Consider the following 22,993-nt stretch of genomic DNA (forward strand, 5'->3'; position numbering starts at 1 on the left):
ATATACATGTATCTTGTCGGTTTACCTCTCCGTAAGTTTTACAAGACTGTGGTAATTTATTCAGTCTTATGTTTAAAGTTGAATGTCCTTGATATTTATTTTCAATGATGATATACAATCTTGTGTATGCCTTCTCCACTTACACATGTTATTGTATGTATATGCTTTACACTGTCTTGTCATTTATCATGTCTCTGTTTTTTCCTTATGGACCATTTGGTCCAATGAAATATTGAAATAAACTTATGAAACTTGTATTTGAGAAGTGCGCTGTAGATGTGGTTATTTTATTTCTTCGATGAGAAATAAATATTCAAATGTATCTTCTTTTAGTTTTATGCCTAACAAGTAAATAACAGCAGCACTTTCCAAATTGTTTATCAACGCAGTCGAAAAATAGTTGCGCAAACAAAAAGTAGTTCATGTTTATATGCATCGTTGTGGTGTTGGATGAAGTAACAATATGTAAATAGAAGTTGCAAAATAAAAATGTTGTAGCTACTTAAGGCGACATATTTCATGTTGTGTCTACAAAATGGCTTATTTTGTTTGATTTCATTAAGATGGTCAGTATTCTTTTTCCAGGAAAAGTTAGAGATATTTTTATATTCCGTTTATAATGATTCATAGTTTAATGGCGTGTTAAAGGATTCAAGCATATCTTCAAATCTTCAAAAAAAGGAAGATTTTTTGGGGGGTTTGGGAATAAATCCTATTGATATTTACAGTCGCATTAAAACGAGAACAAATGTTTGAACTTCTCAATCGGTTTTAATTGACACCTTTTCAAAGTATATAAACATTTCAATTTTTTCCAAATTCATTTGTAGGGTAAATTGATAAAATTAAATGTAGCTGCTTAGCAAACATCGCACGGCTTCACTTCTTTTGTACTTCCTTCACAGAATGTTCCGTCATACATTGGTTTGGTATTAGAACAGTGTCTCCTCCTGAACGTCTTGCCCGCGCAGTAATCCTGGGTGATGGCGGTACATACCTCCCACTGGCTCCATTCAGTGAACTCTCCATCTATGTCTGGAATAAAATGGTAAAAAATACATAACACCTCACTGACAAGAACTGTCAGCGATATAATATTATTATCATGACCTTGAGAAGTTTATTCTCATTAATTTTTAATAATTTTATAGTAAATTATTGAAATGCAATGCTGTGCAAAAGTTTATTATTTTACTGTCAAGCATACGATAAATAAAAGGCGGCATAATTATTATCAATTCCAATTGTTGATAAAATATATATATATTTTACATTCAAAGCAGGTGACCATCGGGTGACCATGTATCAACTTCCTGAGCGTTTGAGCAGCATACGTTCTATACACGTTTTACTTGTTCATGTAAATTTATATGTTGATGAAATGTTGTAGACATAATTTTATTACTTTTACAAGTATACTGATGTTTTCAACAAGTCTCACGTAACCGATATCTTATGAGAATTTGATACATTAACAAAAGTAGTGTTGAATTAAGGAATAAGGATAGAATCTATGCCACCAGACAATTTGAATTGAAATGAGATCAACTTACCACATGGTCGGATTTGACAAGTCCGAGACATTATACGATCACCACTACACGGGTTTCCACCATGTTCTGGCAAGGGGCTGTTGCACTCCCTTGTTTTATACTGAACGCCACCTGGATGTAGATTATTACAAATCAATACTATGAGAAATATTCAAATATAGGAGGATTCAGTTTAAATAGTTGTATCATAGTCTGGGGACCTTCCTGTTGAAAATATGTCAGAGTTAAATCGTATACATACATGTACACATGCACAGTGCGTTAACTGGAGTGCCGGTATTGCTGGGGTTTACTTATTGTGACAGCAGAGAAAGGGAAAGCGATAGAAATTTCATATTCAGCTGCTTGTTCATTGGTGACTTTTCTTCTGGGGTTTCATATTGTGACAACAGAGAACGTGTTTTTATGTTTGACTATGATACAAAAGAGAAAGAACACCAAAACACTCTGCCATCTGATTAATTCTCGGGGGCTTCGCCCCTTCGTACAACTCAGATAGCCTCGTGTTTCGATGCTCTTTCTATTACATATAAATTCATGCAAGGTGCAAAAATAAAATGAGGAAACAATAATTTAAAGAACGCAATATATAACTTACAATACTTTTATAAGTAACTTTAAGTTTTAAAGACTTAAGACTCGCAAATTTTATTTAATGCAGACATCTGCCATGGTCTGTACAGTTTGGATGTTTCCCTTATCGCCATGAACGGTTTTGTCCATAGACCGATAGATAATTCCATTAAAGATATTTATCATGGTAAAGACTAAACATGACAATGATATGATCTATTATTAAGTTACATCAGAGATAACTAGAACAAAATTAATCGAACTATAATTAAAAGGAAAACTAAATTTATATTGTAGTTAAAGAGTAGATAGTTGCTTATGTCACGTGTTACAGGGATATAAAATAAAACTTTATAACAAATCAAGACAAAAGTTGGAATAGTTGATAAGAGTATGACTAGTATAGATATAATAACAACATTAGTACAACATCTGTCCCGCAGTCTTACAGATGCTCAAAGCACAAATATCAATAGAAGCATCAAAGAGTTAACTTACTATCACATGAAGCTGAACATTCCGACCAGTCTGTCCAAGGCCCATAACCCCCATTAACAGGAGATCGGCTATTAAAAGGTCGTGCTGAACCAGCCCCGTATCCCTAAAATAGTAACAATAGGAACTTATGTGGTTCTTAACTCCAAAATTATAAAAACAAATATATATTGCAGAGTCAGTTTACTTTTTACAGAGTTTAATTTAATTCGATTGTGTTTTGGAAGCTTAAACCTTACTGAAGCACTCGAATACGTTCCTGGAACCAACCATCCTTAAGCATTGAGTGTAAAGTTTCTTGCTGATGGCACATCGGCTTCCCCCCTTACGGGGTTTTGAAACCACGATACCAGCAATCCCTAGATCAAAGTCCGACCCGTTATACACTCGGCCAGGTCGCCACTAATGTTGTGTTTGATTGAGCATGACATCAGTGGTAAATGTAAGGTTCTCTCCACTTTCTTTTGTGGCGGATTAAGCGAAATTCAATTTTTATATATGAATGTAATCAATTCTAGAAATAAGAGCATGCAAAGTTATATCAGGATTAAAACGATATGGTTGACCACTTTATGACATTATTTGAAAGTGGTATACGTATATTCTAATAGTAAAATTTACAAAATATAATCAAGAACCCAGTAAAGGTTACTAGGAAAACAAATAACCACCCTGAAGGAAACCTGCCATAAACTGAAACACAGGATTGTTTTTTAAAATTGCAATGCCATGTGTTCTCGCTGATAAATGTTTTAGCAATGATAAACATTTATTTGGTCTTTTTTAATACCTAGTATTCGTTAATACTCAGATTGCCGATAATACAATATACTTCTAACATAACTTTAAGCTGTTGAAGTGTTTCTTTTAAGTGTTTGATATTTCATCTTTGATATGCCTGATTTCTGTGTTTAAATGTTGTCGTATATAATAGGTGTGTTTGTACCAACCTCAGGGGGGACCTGGTAACCAGAAGCCGGGATAACATCTGTGTAGGTTGGTAAGGCAGGCTGTAAATATACCAAATTATTGGTCAGCGTGTGGTATAAAATTGAAAGATGTATTGCTATGGAACATGTTGTTTTAATGCAATAAAATATTTGTAGATTTAAATTTTCACAGATAATTAGGAACCATTATTTACTGCCCACTAGTAATTATTGCTTATCGCGTTAATTATACGTTTGGCGTTATTGATACTAGATTTTTTATTTATTTCTAAAATCTGCGACTGTCTGTGCACCATTGAATCTTCCTTAATTACCTTAATGAAACACCATTGAAAACATCAAGAAAACGAAGCAGGTTATAAATGATAATAATGGTCAATTATGACCTACAGGAAGATCGGACAGTCTTGAGCCATAAAGTGTTTGCCTACAATCTCCACCGCCACTGAGGTCACCAGACAGGATGAGCCTCAACTCAGGACATCTCCCGCCTCCACATTCATCTAGTTCATCTTCTGATCGGTTAATAAATCCAACGAACTTATAGTACAGCATTCTAAATATAGCAACAAATGGTACATGTACATTATTCTATTTATAGTAATAAACATGTGTTATTTATTTTAAAAAAGAGCACATACTTGAAATACAGTATTAGAAATACAGTAACAATTAATTGTTTCAGTACAATTTTCTAAATATCGAATTACACATTTGTAGTACAATATTTAGAATATAGAAGCATCTTCCTGTATTTCGTCATATAAGTATAACAAAGTCTTGAGTGATAATGAGATCAAGGGGCAGGACGTGAAGTGGTTGCACACTTGGTTCAAGCGAGCGAATTGGTTGCAAACTTAACAAAATGGCAAACACGGCGTGATTTTTTGAAACGGGTGAACGAATTTTTGCCAGGCAAGTGGGTTTCTTTGTTATTTTGAAGTTCATTAGTATGTCTATTCCATAATGCAATATATATGCCACACTCGGTTAAAGGTTTCAGCATCCTAGATTCTGTTTTGACGGAGTTATTGAAGATATAAACTGATCATGATGATATTTTGAAAGTTGACATGTGACTGTTCTGGTCGGTTTTTCTCCTAATTTATTCGAATTTGTAAGTTTTGAACTGCATTTAACAATTACAAAATATGTTTCTGTCAATGCTGTACAAATGGTTTAGTTCGCAAGTCCGAAGATAACGTTCAATACACAAAAATATCTTGTTCAAGCACATTTTGGTTGCAGACTTATACTTCAAGCATTTTTGGTTGCAAACTTTTGTGTCAATAATGTGACATGCCTATTTTAAGCGAGGAATAACTTATACTTTTTTTTAAATAATTAGCAATATTAAGGCAATTATACCCGTTCATCTAATAAGAAATATATATATACAAATTGTGCATGCGTGCAGATATATCCTAACACAGGGTCTTATATATAACACAATATGCTAAATTGAAGTTCAGTTGCGTTTATCTTCATCATTTTTTCTCCTCGTTATACTTGTTTTCTTTTTACAAAGTCTTAGGACTTTTTTTATCTTGGCATGACTAACTGTAAAGGAAAAGAAGAAAAAATAGCAAAAAATAACTTTCATCATTTTTCTTCTTTGAGATTTGAAATAAATTTGATTATATAGTAGATAAAAACTATATTAACATTGACACAAAGGCATTATTCACATGTTTCTTTAAGTTGTTCCTTATTATTGACCAATCGAAACATCTTCCAAAATTCCCTAACTCGAACAATGACTTTAAGTAGTTTTGTCACGTATCAGTCAATGTAAATAACCAATCGTATATCATTTATATTATGATCTGATAATCAAAATCATCTTTAGTGTCCAACTTTATTTGTCATCCAATGAAAACGCTGTGCGTTAATTTTCATAGAAGTACAAAAGTCGATACTATATCGAATTCCGTCCATAGTCGACTTCTATTTTTCATAGTACTTCATAAAACCGCATAGTGACGTAATAAAGTGAATGATAATGAGGCCAAATAAAGCTTGACACTAAATATGTTAGTATTCATCCGTGCTGTTCTACAGAAATTAGAAACATTCTCCTGTCGCTATCGCTCCCGTCGAAGTTTCTAATTTCTGTAGAACAGCACGGATGAACACTAACATATACTTAGAAGACCAAATGACATATGATGTTCATCAAATCCGAAATATTGTGACGAAGCATGTCATTTTAACTTTTGGTTTGTAAAAATATTTAAAGTACATTTACATAATTTATGTCTTAAGGAACTGCTGGACATACGAAACAAACAAATTAACATTTCCTGTGGTTTTGATAAACTTTGGAAATTTTTCCGAGTAACATCGTATGTGTGCACATGTCCTTATGTTTATGATGAAAATAATTCACTTACATACAACAGTACTCTCACATACGTTTGTTTTGTATGTAGTTTTCATTTGCATTTTACATATGATGACATATTTTAGAATTGAAGTATCAATAAATATTTTTCTATATGCTATTATTTTGTTTGCAGGCTTTTACTGATGATTATAGTATTGAACTGAGAACCATGTAATTTGAAACATAAAGTGCATAATTGTTGTAAAAGAAGAAAGTATAAATAACATTTATAACAAAACACAAGTAACAGAACATAAATGTCAATAATTACCATTGAAAATAGGTCTTCTACACTCCTCTATGGATTTCAATAGAATAAGAATAAGTTTGCAACCAAAAATGCTTGAAGTATAAGTCTGCAACCAAAATGTGCTTGAACAAGATATTTTTGTGTATTGAACGTTATCTTCAGACTTGCGAACTAAACCATTTGTACAGCATTGACAGAAACATATTTTGTTATTGTTAAATGCAGTTCAAAACTTACAAATTCGAATAAATTAGGAGAAAAACCGACCAGAACAGTCACATGTCAAATTCAAAATATCATCATGATCAATTTATATCTTCAATAACTCAGTCAAAACAGAATCTAGGATGCTGAAACCTTTAACCGAGTGTGGCATATATATTGCATTATGGAATAGACATACTAATGAACTTCAAAATATCAAAGAAACCCACTTGCCTGGCAAAAATTCGTTGACCCGTTTCAAAAAATCACGCCGTGTTCGCCATTTTGTCAAGTTTGCAACCAATTCGCTCGCTTGAACCAAGTGTGCAACCACTTCACGTCCTGCCCCTTGGAGATGAAACTTATTTGTGAAATCGACTAACAATTTCAAGCATATTAATCAATAAATTGAGTGCAGCGGTGATTCTACTCATGTGCCCGTTCGTGCCTGAAATAATCACGGAGAGGCACCTGAGGTCTACCTCCACCAATACAGCTAGAATGTCGCCATATGATTTATGCAGTGTTGGTGCGACATAAAACCTAACCTAACCTATCGTGAGCAGCGTTTTATAGCAGTGTTACATGAGTAAGAACGGGTCAAAACAACTGATGAAGTTTCAGAAGAGTTGCATGAGCAGTATTATTGTAAGAAGTAGAAATTTGAGTCGGGACATAAAAGCTCCACTTTTATGTTGTTTTTGATGACATAAAATCATGTGTCTGGACATAAGGCACACACTTTTTATTACTTGGGGACCATACGCCGCTTTTCATGGAATGGCACGGAAGTGTCACATTGAAGGTTCCATGATAACCGCTGTATGAACACATCTGCGGATGTTTCTAAATTCAAAATTTTACTATTGCATGTTTAAATGTTGAATTCTGCTTAAGCCGGTGCTAGGGGGCGTGGACGGTAACTTGCACTTTCCAGTACCGTCCATGAACAGGCTCAATCAAACCGAGCCCGCAACATTTTCAATTTTGCCGTGTTGGGCTTTCTTTAGGGATTCTGTATTTATCTATTTTATGTTGTTTTTGATGACATAAAACTATACGTTATTTCCACGTGACTACCTTGCTGATTAGACAAATAGGACATTAAAATTAGCCTTTGTAATACAGAAGTGTACATACATTTTTGGCACGAGCCTTTGTTTTATTGACAACAACTTAGCTAGAAAAGACATAGAGCTAGCTATATATGAGTAACTAAAACTCTGGTTTTGATACCCTACTGTTGTTGTTGCTGTATTCAGTAACACGAGGTTATATGGCCATAGAACCTTGGACACAAATAGTACATTCTCCTATTTTGATTTTCCCATTGGATATTTGCTGCGACATGTAAGTTTGAAATATGAGAACATGTTTGAATTTACAAATCAAGCAGAGAAAATCAGGAACGTATTTTTAAAACCTACATAAACTTTTCCCCCTTAAGTGTATCAAATATGCACAATAATGTGGTATTGCAAATACGGCATTCACTGTAGGATAATAATGATATTAATGATGATGACGACGATGATGGTAATGGTTTACCTTGTAGTGCTGTTGTAGAAATATTTCTTTCCATCATTTACTGGATCTGACAAATCAAGTTCAGAAAGAGAGCCGACTTCTAAAAAATCGTCAACTGTTTTTAAGAGGTCTGGGAACGGGCTTTCTATAGTCCAGGTTGCACCGCTTGGAATACACACTCCGAATCGTAAAATATCACCCCTGTCGCACCAAATTGCATAGTAAATTTATAAATGTATGCATACAATAAATGAAATTGTGTTCTAAAGTTACGATATTGGATAACAAACCTGTATAAAACAGACACGGATGACAGTTACTCTGAGGTACTTACGAGTTATTAAACGTATTAATATTACATTATGCCTAAGGATCAAATATATAACAGTCAATAAGTGTTGTTTAACTCTATTATCTTCCTAACCATCTAGTCAAAGGACAAACTACACATCAATCCGATACATATAAATAATGAAAAGCTTTCTTTGTGCAAAATAACAATGCCCTGACATAATCATTCAAGTCAAAGGTTTTCTAAATTAATGTTATCATTCTTTTTAAAAAAAAAATAAAATTACCAATAAGATATCACTCTATATCTCAGAATAATGAAAAACTAATTAAGATATTTTATTCCTTCTAAGCTCATTCTTAGACCAAACGTTTTAAAATAGCAACTAATGAATGGTATGCCTTAACATCTCTGCAATCAATCCTTACATTTCAATTCCCTCAGCTGTAAATTTCAACCAGTCTGGAACAATTCCAGTTATATGAAACGTGTATGTTCTACTACCATCAATGACAACCTGTGGCCCGGTCTTCTTTTCAAACATGAACTTGAGCTGGGCACCAGGGTAATCGTCTCGTACAAATATTCCGCGGGAATTTACATCAAAAGATTTGTGGTGGACTCGGAGCTTTGGAACAAATAAAAGATACACTTTTAGAAACAACGTAGAATTGTTTTTAAACTTGAATTAAAAATGTACCCGACTAAAGAGATCTTTTTAATAGAATATTTGATATTATAAAACTATTGACGATCAAACATTAACGGGGGCGATACATCAATAAAGGCTTACATTTCCGTATTTTTTCTTAGACAAAGCCAATCTCCAATGTGGCCGAAGAACGCAGTCTGATGCCGCAGCCGAGAATGCATCTGGTTTCACAACATACCATTTTTCGACACCGTTTGTTGTATTTCTGTACCAGGTGAAACCCGATACCAATTCGCCATCTTTATTTTTCTCCCAACCTGGATCGGTCTTTGTACCGGAAATTGCATACGTTCCTACTTCCGCCTGTATAATAATGTTGTCACATGTCAACAAGTGTATGAACAATAATATATCATAAACTTAAAATAAAATTAATCATTTAAAATGATTTCAAGTTAAATGATAATAAAATTGATAAAGGTCAATAATGAAAAAAACAATGGGGTCTGATCTGGCAAAAAATAAAAATAAATAAACACTGGTTCCGATACATACAGCGTCATCAAAAGCAAACGACAAATTCTTGAACGAGGTTGTCACTGAGAAAAAGTAGGGCGACTTCCGTTTCTTAGCAATGGCGGCAATGTCGTAATAGTTGTTAGGATGGAAACCGTCAAACCATATATTGCTAAACTGGGTTGGTCCTTTCCACATTGTTATTCCAGAATGAGGTTCTTCACTGGGGAACAAAAATACATAAGTTTGAAAGAAAAAACGAGACAAGGAATAACGAAGACAATACAATTTTTTAAAGAAAACACGATATTAATTTGTTTGTTTTAAAGCTGCCAGCCTGCAGATGAACCAAACTATTTCAAGAAAATCAAAGTTGAGAAAAATGTACTAACATTTAAGGAAAGGTAAAAATAATTTGCATTATTTGTAACCATATTAATTAATGCAAATTATTTTTACATATTTTACGTGACTTACGCAGTAAAGGTTATGTTTGCATGTTTTGACCTCTTTTTAGTAATTACAATGGAATGTAAGTGCCGTTTGCAATGTGTAAATTATTTTCTTTGTTCACATAAAACTTTTCTTTTAAATACATTTTCAAAATTTTCATGAAAAGTAGCATGAATTTGGAGGCATGTTGCTTTAAATGTTTGGATCCGTCTTTTTTCAGATATAAAATCATTTTAAAGGACCGTTGAACATTAGAAATGGTATAATATTTTCATATACATAAAAGCTTTTCATTTTCTATGTCCTGTTCCAGTTTCCAAGGTGTAACTCATTAGTTTAAAAATGGAGCTAGGTGCACTTATAGATTGGGTATTTTGTATGAACGCTAAAATGCTACTTTGATTACATTTTGCTACCTCAATCAGAAATATTTTTCACATTCAGGGCTATTTGTTTGCAAGTGATAAGTATCTAAAATGTCTTCTGTCCATTATTACAACATTATGAAATGCATGTTTGCCCTTTCTTAAAAAAAAGTATTTATTTATGTGACTTAATGTGCAACTCATACTTCAACTTATGATATTATATGGCAAATAAATTCCTGGACATTCACTACTAGTGGTAGATTAAAATAAAACAATTATATTGAGTTTTACAATTATTTTTGTGTTTGCCACATTGTGTTGAATTACCATCATATTTATTTGTTCTAAAATTGTATCTTACTCCATTTTTAACGAAAAAAAAAACCTATTGTAAAATGTATCTGACCTATTTCCGGGGAAGGGTAAACTTCTGCCAATAACGTCGTCAGGCACACCGACATTTTCACTATCACCAATTACAACTGCGTAACTTAATCGCCCAGTTAGTTTGTCTTGTTGCCCTTCACTGATGAAATAAAATAATTACCAAATAATTAAAGAGACTCCACTGAGTTTTTTTTCTACATGACGTGACTGGAAATTATTTTTCAAGACTAATGTTCCATTTGTAGGTCTAGACCAAAATATCAGATAATTCGCTGACTTCTTTTTTCCAGAATAATTATTCCAATTGTGAAAACATTACCCAAAAGTGCAAAGCGTAAAAACGAAAAGAAGAACATATGATTTTCAATTTATTTTAGTTAAAGTATAGTTCTAGCTAAGTTATCTTTTTTTATATATCTTTCGGTTTTAAGTGCCCCAGCTGATCTATATAAGAAATTCCAATTTAACGTCTTTAAGCCTATGGACCTTAGTAACTTCCTTTAAAAAATGTAGTTACTTTCAATAAGAGGACGATATTAAGAACAAAAAGAAACGATTTTTGATGAACGACGGTTTACAATTTGCATAGGACCTGATTACCGTGGCGACACTATTACATTGTGTTGTATCAATAGCAGCTTTTCGTTTACATTTGGCTTCTTTTAACTACATTTATGGCAAGATGTTATTTTGCCACTATTAACAATACGTACAGCTATAATTACCTCCCCTGGCAGCAATTTCGAGAGTCATCCCCAATACAAGTAAGATAAAAAAAAATCTTACATAATTTTATGATGTTAAAGTAAGATGAAAATAATCTTACAGATATAAGTGCTTTTATAACATTTTCTTTTACAAACATAAAAGAGTTCGACATTTCACCTAAATTTGTCTATTATAATTACTATATAGAATGTTGAACCTCAAAATGGCCTCTACATTTGACAAGGAAGGTAAATGTTGTAAAAATTGAGTACTATCTATTGTTCGAACTACTTTATTCGAAGACTTCATATTAAAGTTCCTTACTTTGTCACCATAATTCCGTTAGTACTGTCGGCAACTCTGAAATAATGATATGAGCCGCGTCAAGACAAAACCAACATAGTGCGTTTGCGACCGGCATGGATCCAGACCAGCCTGCGCATCCGCGCAGTCTGATCAGGATCCATGCTGTTCGCTATAAGTTTCTCTACTTGTAATAGGGTTGGTAAGCGAACAGCATGGATCCTGATCAGACTGCGCGGCTGCGCAGGGTCTGGATCCATGCTGGTCACAAACGCACTATGTTGGTTTTGTCGTGACGCGGCTCATATGTAAACATAATTAAGACAATAAAAGTCGAAAAAGTGTTTCACAAACAAAAATATCGTAAGTGTTCAATTTTCTATAATTGACTTTTTTTCATTTAAGAATATCAACTGACCAAAATACAATGCAAACCTTAGCAACCAAGCAGCAATGGTTAGATGCTTGTATAATTAAGAAATGAGTTTCGTCAAAACCTATATTATCTATCCTTCATATTTTCTCCCCCCCCCCCGATACACACACACACTTAAAGCTAATATCATAAAAAAGTCTGTAACAAAATAAGAAAACTTAAGCGAATTACTTACGATATTTTGGAAACATTCACGGTACCACCTTCAATCCAAATGTTGAATTGTTTGTTCTTATACCCTAAATTAAATAACAGTTAAACAAAATTATATGTGTTTGTAGTCATGATTATTGTTTGAAAACGTGCGTTTGTCTGGATAAAATCTCTTCATAAAAATTAAACTGATTTTCATCTACATTTTTACATATTTCCTAAGTTATACAGGCAAATCTCACTATGAAGTTATGGTCCTAAACATGTGATAAATTTGCCAGAATAGAATTTAAGATTATGAACTTACCTGTTAAATACTCAATATTAGCAAAGACTGGATCTGAAGACTCATCTTTTGGGTCGGCAAGTGGTTGCCATATGTTACAACAGCGCGAATCCCGATTGTCTTCAAGTCTATTTCCAATCATTATTCCCATCTTAAATAAAAAAAGATATTTACCTGTCAGTACGTTGAATGTCAGTACAGGTTTTTAAGGCCAACTAACATGAATGCATAATACAACCCGGGCCAAATCTAACTTATCAAATTTTAACACTATTAATTTAGCACGATTGTGAAACACGTTCCTGAAACTTATATTAATCATTTTTGAGTCCCCTTCCTGGAATTTACCAGTACTGATGGCATATGAGGAAATATTGTATGGATCCAAATAGGGGGTCGAACCTACGATCTATTGGTTGAGAGGCAGACATCTCAATCATTGGCCGTCCTCCCCCTTATAACAAACATAATTTAACTTGAAACTAACTTGTGCTTGTGAATGTGCGACATTGTTGGTGAACTCCAGTAAATTAGTCCTTGTGGCTTCCCTATAACCCATGAGATTAAATTGTCTGGAAGGTGGTAAAGGTTCGTCTGGAAATATTATCCATATCCCATTTCCTTCTCCGCCGGCTGCATGGTTATTTCGAAAATAGTTGTTCGGATTCGTAAACCAGAAACCAGCTGGGCGGCTGCAAAACAATATATTACATAATCTGCCAAGCTACGAGAATTGCAGAATTACATTTAACGTCATCATCCCGGCAGGGAACAATGGCATAACATTAATAAGAATTTGACTTGAGTTAGGCATGTGTAGTAATAACGGATCAGGTGTATTTTCAATGGGTGAATTGATTGCCAAGTTGTAGGCCAAGATGTAGGCCTGTTTCTTTCTTTTTTTACAACTTAGGCTCAAGATATTTATTAAGTTGGCTCTATATCTTAACACCAAGTAATAGTACTGTTATTACTAACTCCATATACAATATTCTTATTTATACAAACCCGTGACCAGCGTGACTAGATTGAATAACAAATTTCAGTCTTGAGGTTATAAAATCCATGAAGGTATGAAAACTATCGATACTTCAAAGTTATTACGATCGATACGAAGTCAGCAATCACTTTCCTCAATACATTATCAGGCATTGAATAATATAGATAAATATCTTCTCTTTTAACCCTGTCTTATTAAAAGAACTCCAGTCAAATCTTACATTAAACGTACCTCAAATCAACCGGCTCAAGAGAGCCCGTGCCTTTTCTTGTATTCATTGCTAAGTTACCATCAAATGTATTGTTCATTTCACCACCGTCTTCTAGGAAATAACCATGGCCTATATGGTTGATACACACATTGTCTGCAACCTGTAAAGAACCATGGAATTAAAATACCAAGAGCAAGAAACATGGAATTACCCTGATCAGACCATACAACTTACTCGTGTTTGTGCACCGCGTTCGTATGCGTGTGGAAGGAGACTGCCAAATTTGTTAATAATTGTCACTTAATATGTATTTCATATTTTAAATCCCTGGTTAAATTATAAACAATTTATTTTTTCGATGTACATAAAATGTAAAATGTACATATATATGTTTCTCATTTGCCGCAGTAGAGTTGAAGAATTTAAAACATTTTAAAGAATGAAAATTTTACCAGAACACCGTGTGTTCCATGGACGGTGATGCATCGTGCAAATGTGTCGTGTATAGAACAACCTTTGACAAATGGCTGGGATTGCTCAGACTCTCTTCCAAGACACATGTGAAAATGAATAGGATAACGTCCTAGATCTGTCTGTTGTCCCATATTGTAAAGTTCAATATTTTCTATGTGGACATCTTTGAAACCATATAATGCCTAGAAAATAAATGTTATCTCTATCAGATGAGGAAAATCAATTCAGGTTATTTGAAAAGAGAAGTCCGACTGAAAATATGTAATGAGTATATTTTATGAGAAAGGACCGTTATATTATTTAAAGCTATCATTTGGATTTTTGCCTGCAATGGTTGTGCGTTTCTGGTTCTGTTTCAAAATGGCACACATAAAAACATTCCCGTGTTTTATTTAGACAGGGTATATACAAAGACTTCAAACAGCAGTATGATATTGACCCACAACCTGCATTTTTTGTTTTGTAATGGATTTGCATTTGCATTGCTATGAATTTAGATCAGTTCATTCAAAGTTACAAACACATCTATGGTTGTTTTTCAAATTCACAATTTCACCACTTTCCTGATAAAATGTTGCATACTGCTTAAACCGGTGCTAGGGGTCATGGACGGTACCTCTTTGCTCTTAGGTGCAGATGCTTAATCAAACCAATTCTGCAAAATTTTCAATTTGTCCGTTTTGGACGTTCTTTGTTTGTCAGACCCAAGCTTGTGTGGCTGTATACCGATGGAAAAGGCTCATCGCCACCGGCTTAAACATAAGATTACCTTAACATGTCCTCCAAATGTATCTTTGTCATCGACTTCTCCACAATTACCGTTGATTTCAATGCAAGTTGGTTCCATTTCAGCACGAATTACTACTTTTCGGTTAATGAGGGCAATTTCGGCGCGCATGTCGATGGCGTTGTGCAGTACCTTACCATAATGTACAAAGTTGACGGGCTCTTTTTAATAGAAAAATGAAGTTGTTGAATGTTTCTAAAATTTCAACTAGTATTTTAAGTGGGCAGCAAAGTCCATATACCGACCAAAATAATACATTAAATGCAAAACAACTTTATTGAGTTTTGAACAAAGAACAATATCTCCTGCAACCTTTCTTACTTTCAAAATATGATAAATAATTATTTATTACATAATTATGTTAATGCTGAATGAAGACTTAACCTATTTGGTTAAACTAGCTTTGTTCTTGGAGGTAAACCTCAGGCGTTCCGCCGTGTAATATGTAGAAAACGAGCGAGCACCTGAGTAGAATCCCGGACATCCGAAAGCTTGTCTTATAATTTCTGCATAATTAAACGGTCTTTGTGTTCTGTACAGGTTTTCAAAAAAGCAAAAAGTATAAAGCATCACCGTTTATCCGAATCTGAAAGTTGTTACATTCAGGACAGAAAACAATTTCACGTTCCTCCGCTTGCTGCCAGTCATAGTCAGTGGACGCTATCATTACTCTGTCACCTGAAAATCAAAGTCAATAGACGCGTTACGCTAAATAAGAAAACCAGAAGAAAGCAATCATTGTTTTGACCAAACAAAGTTCTTAACAATAGACACGTGAGTTAAAGTCATTCGTTTATAAACAATGAACAAAAACAGCCTAATTTGAGAGGCGTTGTAAAAGCATTGTAAACTTCAATTTACTTGACTTGACTTGCTTGATTGTGACAGAAAATTAAAATAAAATCTATTTTATATAACTTGATAGATGTACTCCAAACAATCTCCAACCTATTTTAAAGAGTCTCCTTAATATCGCTATGCTTTACATTTAAAAGGCTAGAAGCTTTGAACTTTAGTCAGATTGAACAAACTCCGTCATTTTTTCGAAGATTTTTAACATTTTTTCGAATATCACGGAACAAACCTGGATGCCATGTTGTTACGTCATCAATGACGTCCACCATTTGATGAACTGCGTTTATATTCATTACACGAAAGTTGACCGTTTGGCTAAATATGGACGAGGCTCCAATAGAGTCGACTGTGAATATCAAATCATTGCTTTCAAAATACTGTGCAGTGGAGGACGTTCCAAATACATTGGTTTTTTCGTCATAACTGTCAGGGGCACCTAAATTGTGTAAGAATAAAGCAAAAAATCTATGGCTACATTTATTGATCTACAAATCATATAGTGGTGAATTAAAGTGGACTTCTACATAAAATTGAGTCGACTGAAATTTTATGACGAAGCTATCTATTTATAATTGGAAGTTGGCAATCGCCCAACCATGTTACCATAATAAGAACATTTTCTAAATCCTGTCGTTTACGAGGGGGCGTAGCCCCCGAGTATAAAATCAGATTGCCGAGTGTTTTGGTGTTCTTTCTCTTTTGTATCATGGTCAAACATGACAGCACGTTCCCTGTTGTACATAAAATGAAACCCAGGAAAAACTTAACCCATGAACGAGCATTTGAATATGATATTTCTGCCCTTTTCAATTTCTCTGCCGTCACAATATGTAAACCCCAGCAAAAATGAACCAATCAACGGGCATTATCTGGAGTGCGGGTAACTGATACCCGCACTCCAGTTACCGCACTGTGCATGTATATGTATACGATTTAAATGTGACACTTTTTCTACAGAAAGTGTCCAAACTATGATACAACTATTTATAATTGGAAGTTGGCAATCGCCCGATCATGTAACCATAATAAGAACATTTTCTAAATCCTGTCGTTTTCTATGTTGTCAGTTTTTCGTCAATAAAACAACTTACATGTATTTAAATTTAAGAATTTAAATTTTGCATTCACTGCAGAGCTATATTTGATGAATTTTAATCCCTTATTTGAAGATTAGTTTAACTTTCTATGAATACGCTTAATACATTACAACAATTTGTAATCATCTCTACTTGAAATGGATTTATTGATTTTCATTATTCGAAACGCCACTTATTCGATATTGTAATAATAAAATTAAGAATTGAGGCAATCGACAGATATTTCCAAAAAACAGTCTTCATGGACTCATCCAGAAACTGAAATTTTACATTTAATGATTCGGCAATACCTTTCTTGTAGACAAATGCCCATGTGGCGCCATCTGGTGCAACGGATCGTAAAATAGCTGTTCCGGTGACCTCCCCATTTACAAGTGCTTCAAGAGCTTCATATGCAGCCTCGTTCTGGGTGCCGTCTGTTTTTGTCGGGATTTTCCTCTGTCCCGCCATCATTAAAACATCATCAGTTTCAACGCCTGCACGCAAAAATTAAAGTTTTATGAAAATGCACCAACGTTATTAGTTAGTATTAAAAGAAAACAATCACAGTATTCATTTTCTTAAGACAATTTTATGTATTTTGCTGCATTCTTACATTAGACAGAAAAGAACAACAGAAACGAACACATAGGTTTTTGTTCTATATTCTGAAATTTAATAGGTACATATCTTTCTATAAGATGTCCAATGAAGGCTGTACAACGTCCTACAGATTTACAATGTAACATAGCAAATTATGCCTACAATCTGTGTGTAGATGCTAAAAGATTCATTCTGTAAAGGATGCGCTCCCTATATGCAATTACAACTAATTCAACATGAGTTTTTTGACATATGAGTTTTTTTCCCTTGTTGGTGCGTTGAATGCGTTGACAATGAATTGAATTTTGTTCACACTAGTCAAAGGTACTACATGTATTCCATTCTTAAATTACTATATTATCAGCCAATGTTTAATAGTGATATTTCATTTTTATTCCTTAACTGTTTGTATTTTAAAGGTATCGCCACGTATCATACTCATGTCTACAACTATAATACTTAGTCCAATTTCACGTACATAACTACTATACGACTTTTCAAATCGATTAATTGAACTCAATATGTTGAAAGACGAATTATTTTGTAACATCTAAACTATATTTCTTTTACGTACTATTGATATGTGCAGCTAGAGCCTCGCTTTCAGACCTGATGTCGTAAAGACCGAACTGCTTGACGGTTACCTCAGTACCAATCACCTTTACCGTATATGCTACAATTCCCACTCCATTAAAACTGGAGTATTCTTCCGTGTTCTGAAAAGAATACGAACGGTACTTTGGAATGTATGTGGTTTGTATGTAAGTCCAATCTTCACTGAGTGTAACATTATTAAAACAGCAAGAATTATACAGTATGTTTACGTTCTTCAGATTTTTATATTTCACAACAGGTGGCAAGTGCCTTGTGAGAACTGCAAAAAGTTGTCCAGTACTTCACTTCAGTGTTGTTACATTATTTTTCCTAGTCTTTGGGATCATTGATTCCGGTAAGTTTTGAGGATTGAAAAACCGCTTAAGTCGGTGCTAGGGTGCGTGAGTGAAATTACACTTAACCATTACCTAATAAATTCAATCAGTCCGAGTCTGCAATTTTCATGTTGTCTTGTTGTCATTAATGCTTCCGTAGGATCATACTTTTTCCATTTTTTTACAGATTTAGTACCTTCGAACAGAAAGTTGGACTTAAAATGTCATTTTTACTAAGGTGTTAATTTAGATATATTTATATAAAGTATCCTGAAATAATATCATTAATTAAAGTTGGTCTCAAATATCAATCATTTGCAGGAACAAATGCAGGAGACTTTAAACCTTGCAGTGACTTTAAACTTTATAGAATTTTTTGCTTACCTTGTGCTCAAAGAAAATATCTCCGTTGTCCTGTGGGAGCACTAAGGTCTTGCTGATTTTAGTCCATGACAGACGAGGTTTGCCGTGTATTTCTAATGTACCACCTGATTTTACTAAAATCGCTTTGCCATTCTTCTCAAAAAGATGTTCTTCACGATTTCCTTCAACAAAAAATACAATTGATTAACAGATAAGAAATAAATTCTTCTACAGACCAATAATTCAATTGATAGATCAGCTGAATGACTGATTGATTGATTGATTGATCGTTTGATCGATCGATAGATCGATCGATCGATCGAACGGACGATCGAATGAATGAACGAAAAGAAATGAAATGAAAGAAAGAATGAATGAATGAATGAATGAATGAATGAATGAATGAATGAATGAAGTAATTTAGGGAGATGGGGTAAAAAGTATCATGAGATTTTTAGCTGTGAGAGTTATCGTCAAATGCCCTTCATAAGGACAGTCTTCACTTCCAATCTCCATTGTTCCCTCAACAAAAATATTCGCTGCGCGCAACTCCAGTTGTTCTTCCGGGTCAAAAATCAAACTTCCGTTAGGCAGGATTGTAATATTAGACAAAGATGGCGGCGAAGTATCCAGTAATATTTTCTGAGAAATGTCAACATTTTCTCCAGCTATAGGCTATGGATTATAAAAGATACCTTACAATTATGTGAAATGCAAAAGAAGCTAATCATACCTGGCATTACTCAGTTTCTTCCTCGATGTTGTTTTAAACTTAAAATATGTTTTTATCGTTAGTGACATTACAAAAATGCTTGTTAATACAAAAAAAAATCCTCAAAAATAACTAAGCTTAGAACAAGAACATCATTTAAACAAGAGATCAATTACTTTCCAGAAAATAGATTTCATAACATTAAAATGTGTATACTATATAATCATGCAAAATTTAATTGCACAAGAACAGTTCAACATTAGGACATTAAAAGATAAAATTCAGTTCCAAACTAGAAAATTAATCTACTATTGTATTGTCTACTAGTGTTTACAATTGTTTGTCTTTGTATTTAATTAAGATTGTTATACATGCATACATAACTTTACTCACAAAACGTTACAAGCCCATGAAAGTAACGGTGGTATTCAGTCATTCATTTTACAGACAAAAATAGATCAAAGGTGACATGAATGAAAAGGACGTAGTTTATGCAATAAACGATATCTGCCTGGCGCATGCTTGAATTTTTAACATTAGAGATAAAAGTTCTATCGAAAAAAAAAACAACTTAATATCACACAATATAATCCTACGTTTTGTTGACACATACAATAAAATAACATACACAAGCTTTACATACATGTTAGACTCGCTTCTATACATCAATATTTTTGGTCAGAACATCTCACATCATGCTCACTAATTCAAAAGTCTGTATTTGTATGTATTTATGTATTCATTTGCTGAGATAAATGTCAATATCACATTTAGACTTTGCTTCAAATTTCAAAAAATAGATTCGACACACTTTAATGAATATATTAGTAAATAATTGGTCCATATAAAAATAAATCGCAATAAAAATCAAACATTTCTTAAAAAAAATAATATGTGAAAAAAATCAAAGCTTGTTTTAGGATTGTTTCGTGTCAGGTTGTTCATATATTAGGTAAATGATTATCATGTTATTGGTTTGAAATGATATTACATTGTCATAGATTTTAGATATATCTTATGCATGTAACGAGAGAAATATTCGTATCTTAAAACCTCTAATATAAAATTCTACTCACTTTTCCATCTGACCCCCAAGTGGCATCATCTGACCATCTAAGCAGACCTAAACGCTCATGGGGGCACTCAGCACGTGCGTTACATAGCAACAGCAATATACCAATCAGCAAGCTGATGACTCGCATTTTAAAAATGCCAATTAGATTCTGTAGTTCTTATTTTCTATCTATTCAATGCAAAATAAAAAGGAGCTTTATCAATTGTGTCTTCTCAGTAATTACGATATTGTATAAGGATACTGATTATATTGAAAAATTGACATTTAGTACATATCTTAAAAAATATCATATTATATACGTTGAAACAAACCAACACATACACGTTTATTCTTGCATAAAAACGTGCGCATAAATTAAAGGTGAAGAACAAAATGCATTAACAGATAGATTCTCTTGACCACGTGCCGCTATAGAACGCTTTTTTATTATGCTAGATTCAAGGAGCAACTTAATTAAATACAATTTAATGAAATGACGGCCCCAATAGTTTTATTGTCAAAATATAACCGTCAAATGACATTGCACTAGCTTGCGGAAAGCAGTTCCATGATCATTGCAATTATACAAAATACAAATAACAAAACGCGGGATTATCATTGTAGACGTACGCCTTTATTCAAAAATTGCACTTATGCACTTTCTTCGTGCATTCATTCCTGCCGATACCCTCGGACAAATTGACTCCCTCGCTCTATTGGCTCGGGTATGAATGACGTCCCTGGGGATCTGCAGATGTTAATGCATGGAAAAAGGAACTTGAACCCTCCATAAATTCCAAAACAGTTAATAAGAAATTAACTTAAGTGAAAACTATGTAGATGTAAAAAGACAATAAAAGAACAGCATAACACTTTGAAAACAACCTTTTTAACTATGTTGAAAATAGCTATACCTTTTCACTGGCCTGGCCAACAATTTCCACTCACAAACTACCTCTACACTACATCTGTACTCTTTTAAATACTGAAATAACGTGCAGATGGCACTTTGTTTTATATTATTATAATATCCTTTTATCTAATACATGCTTATCATCGAAATGTTAATTAGCGACGGAATATTTACATCAGATCTTTTGTTTAATCTTCGCAGGGCATGATGCTTGTCATTGACGTTGACGGTACTTGCCAGTGTGCCCATAGGGAAGATGTTAGTGCTTAGAATATTATTTCAAAATATATATTCTTTCTTCTAAAATAAGTTATTAAAACATTATCTATAAAGAACACGCACGCACGCATACACTCACGCACGCATTTAAATACCCACGCACATACACAAAATCTGTCTGATAAGAGAAACAGAGTCTAGTTAGTTTAGTTAGGAATGATTAAAATATGTCATGACAAAAAATGAACACGTCTTTTTAACAACACTTAGGGCACTGGATGGGGTGAATGTATCATAAAAAAATTGCCGAAGTCACGCCATTTAAAAATTGTTTTTTATTCCATAAAGATCCTTGGTATAAAAACATCAAAATTTGGTAACCTGGAAAGACGTAAAGCACGGACACCGGACACATTTTCGGTGCGTTATAATTATAGTTAGTTTGCATGAGTATAGACGTTTATTTATAATAGCAAATGGAAACCAATGGCCGATTAATCCAGTGGACATTTAGTAAAATTTAATTTATTAACGGGTATTCTTACTACTAAGTAGTTTTCCAGCGACAAGGTTCGAAAGCAGACGGAACTTTAGTTATTGCTGAGATATCTTTCGTTGGAAGATATGGCCTCTAAGATGACCTCAGCAGACTCTAGAGACAGCTATGAAATACAAGGGAATCCGAGAACCAGTCCCTAGCTCTTATTGAATAGATTCCTTGGTTCTTTAACATGCCTAGTGTATAGCACTGATACATACCTCGGTTTCGTACCAGTAAACCTCAAGTTAGGTTGGAAACACTGAAAGTGTTTCTGAAAAATCCCAAGGGTGTTACCAGGATCGAACCCGGAACCTCAGGAGTGACAGTCAGTGGTCTTACCAACTGAGCTATCGCGCCACCTTAATTATAACCGAGATCAATACAACATTAGCATCAATACCGTATTCTAAATTACATTTATCATCATATTTCCCTTCTCAATACATGTATTTCCGTGCAAATTGATCACTTGCAGGATGAAGACAATATTATTATATTCTACCTCAGTGCCTTGTTTTCGTTTTAGCCCTAACTATAGTGGGTGGTTGCGGTCATTTCAAACGAGAAATTTACTCGTTTTATCATAAAATGTCGCCGGCAACTAACAAGCCCACGATTTTCTGCCGAAATCGTACAAAATGTCGCGGGAACGTATAATCCTCGATATTTTTCATTTTTCTATAACAGACAGGAACATTTTGACTCCAGTGGCCGGTATCGTCCATGATTTTACTCTATATTTTTGTCTATAGGAACAGAAAGAA

At 33.9% G+C, this 22,993-nt stretch overlaps 1 protein-coding gene across 1 annotated transcript; it reads right to left on the bottom strand.

Moving 5' to 3' along the window:
- Positions 1–757: 757 nt before the first annotated feature.
- LOC132716196 (cell migration-inducing and hyaluronan-binding protein-like) lies at positions 758–21,570 on the bottom strand. Its single transcript, XM_060699405.1, has 25 exons — positions 21,471–21,570; positions 20,579–20,745; positions 19,249–19,465; positions 18,812–18,972; positions 18,073–18,214; positions 17,207–17,392; positions 16,049–16,255; positions 15,538–15,642; positions 14,947–15,125; positions 14,156–14,359; positions 13,724–13,863; positions 12,980–13,184; positions 12,514–12,643; positions 12,229–12,292; positions 11,639–11,674; positions 10,626–10,745; positions 9,438–9,621; positions 9,024–9,245; positions 8,659–8,858; positions 7,960–8,139; positions 3,962–4,127; positions 3,572–3,631; positions 2,625–2,727; positions 1,554–1,664; positions 758–1,035 (listed from the first exon to the last, which is right to left on the bottom strand). The coding sequence occupies exons 2-25, from the start codon at positions 20,702–20,704 to the stop codon at positions 860–862; spliced, it is 3,624 nt and encodes a 1,207-aa protein (XP_060555388.1). The 5' UTR covers positions 20,705–20,745; positions 21,471–21,570; the 3' UTR covers positions 758–859.
- Positions 21,571–22,993: the final 1,423 nt, after the last annotated feature.

The sequence above is a fragment of the Ruditapes philippinarum genome, unplaced genomic scaffold (genome assembly GCF_026571515.1).
Source record: "Ruditapes philippinarum isolate M1 unplaced genomic scaffold, ASM2657151v2 ctg115_1_1_1_1, whole genome shotgun sequence".
Classification (NCBI taxonomy): domain Eukaryota; kingdom Metazoa; phylum Mollusca; class Bivalvia; order Venerida; family Veneridae; genus Ruditapes; species Ruditapes philippinarum.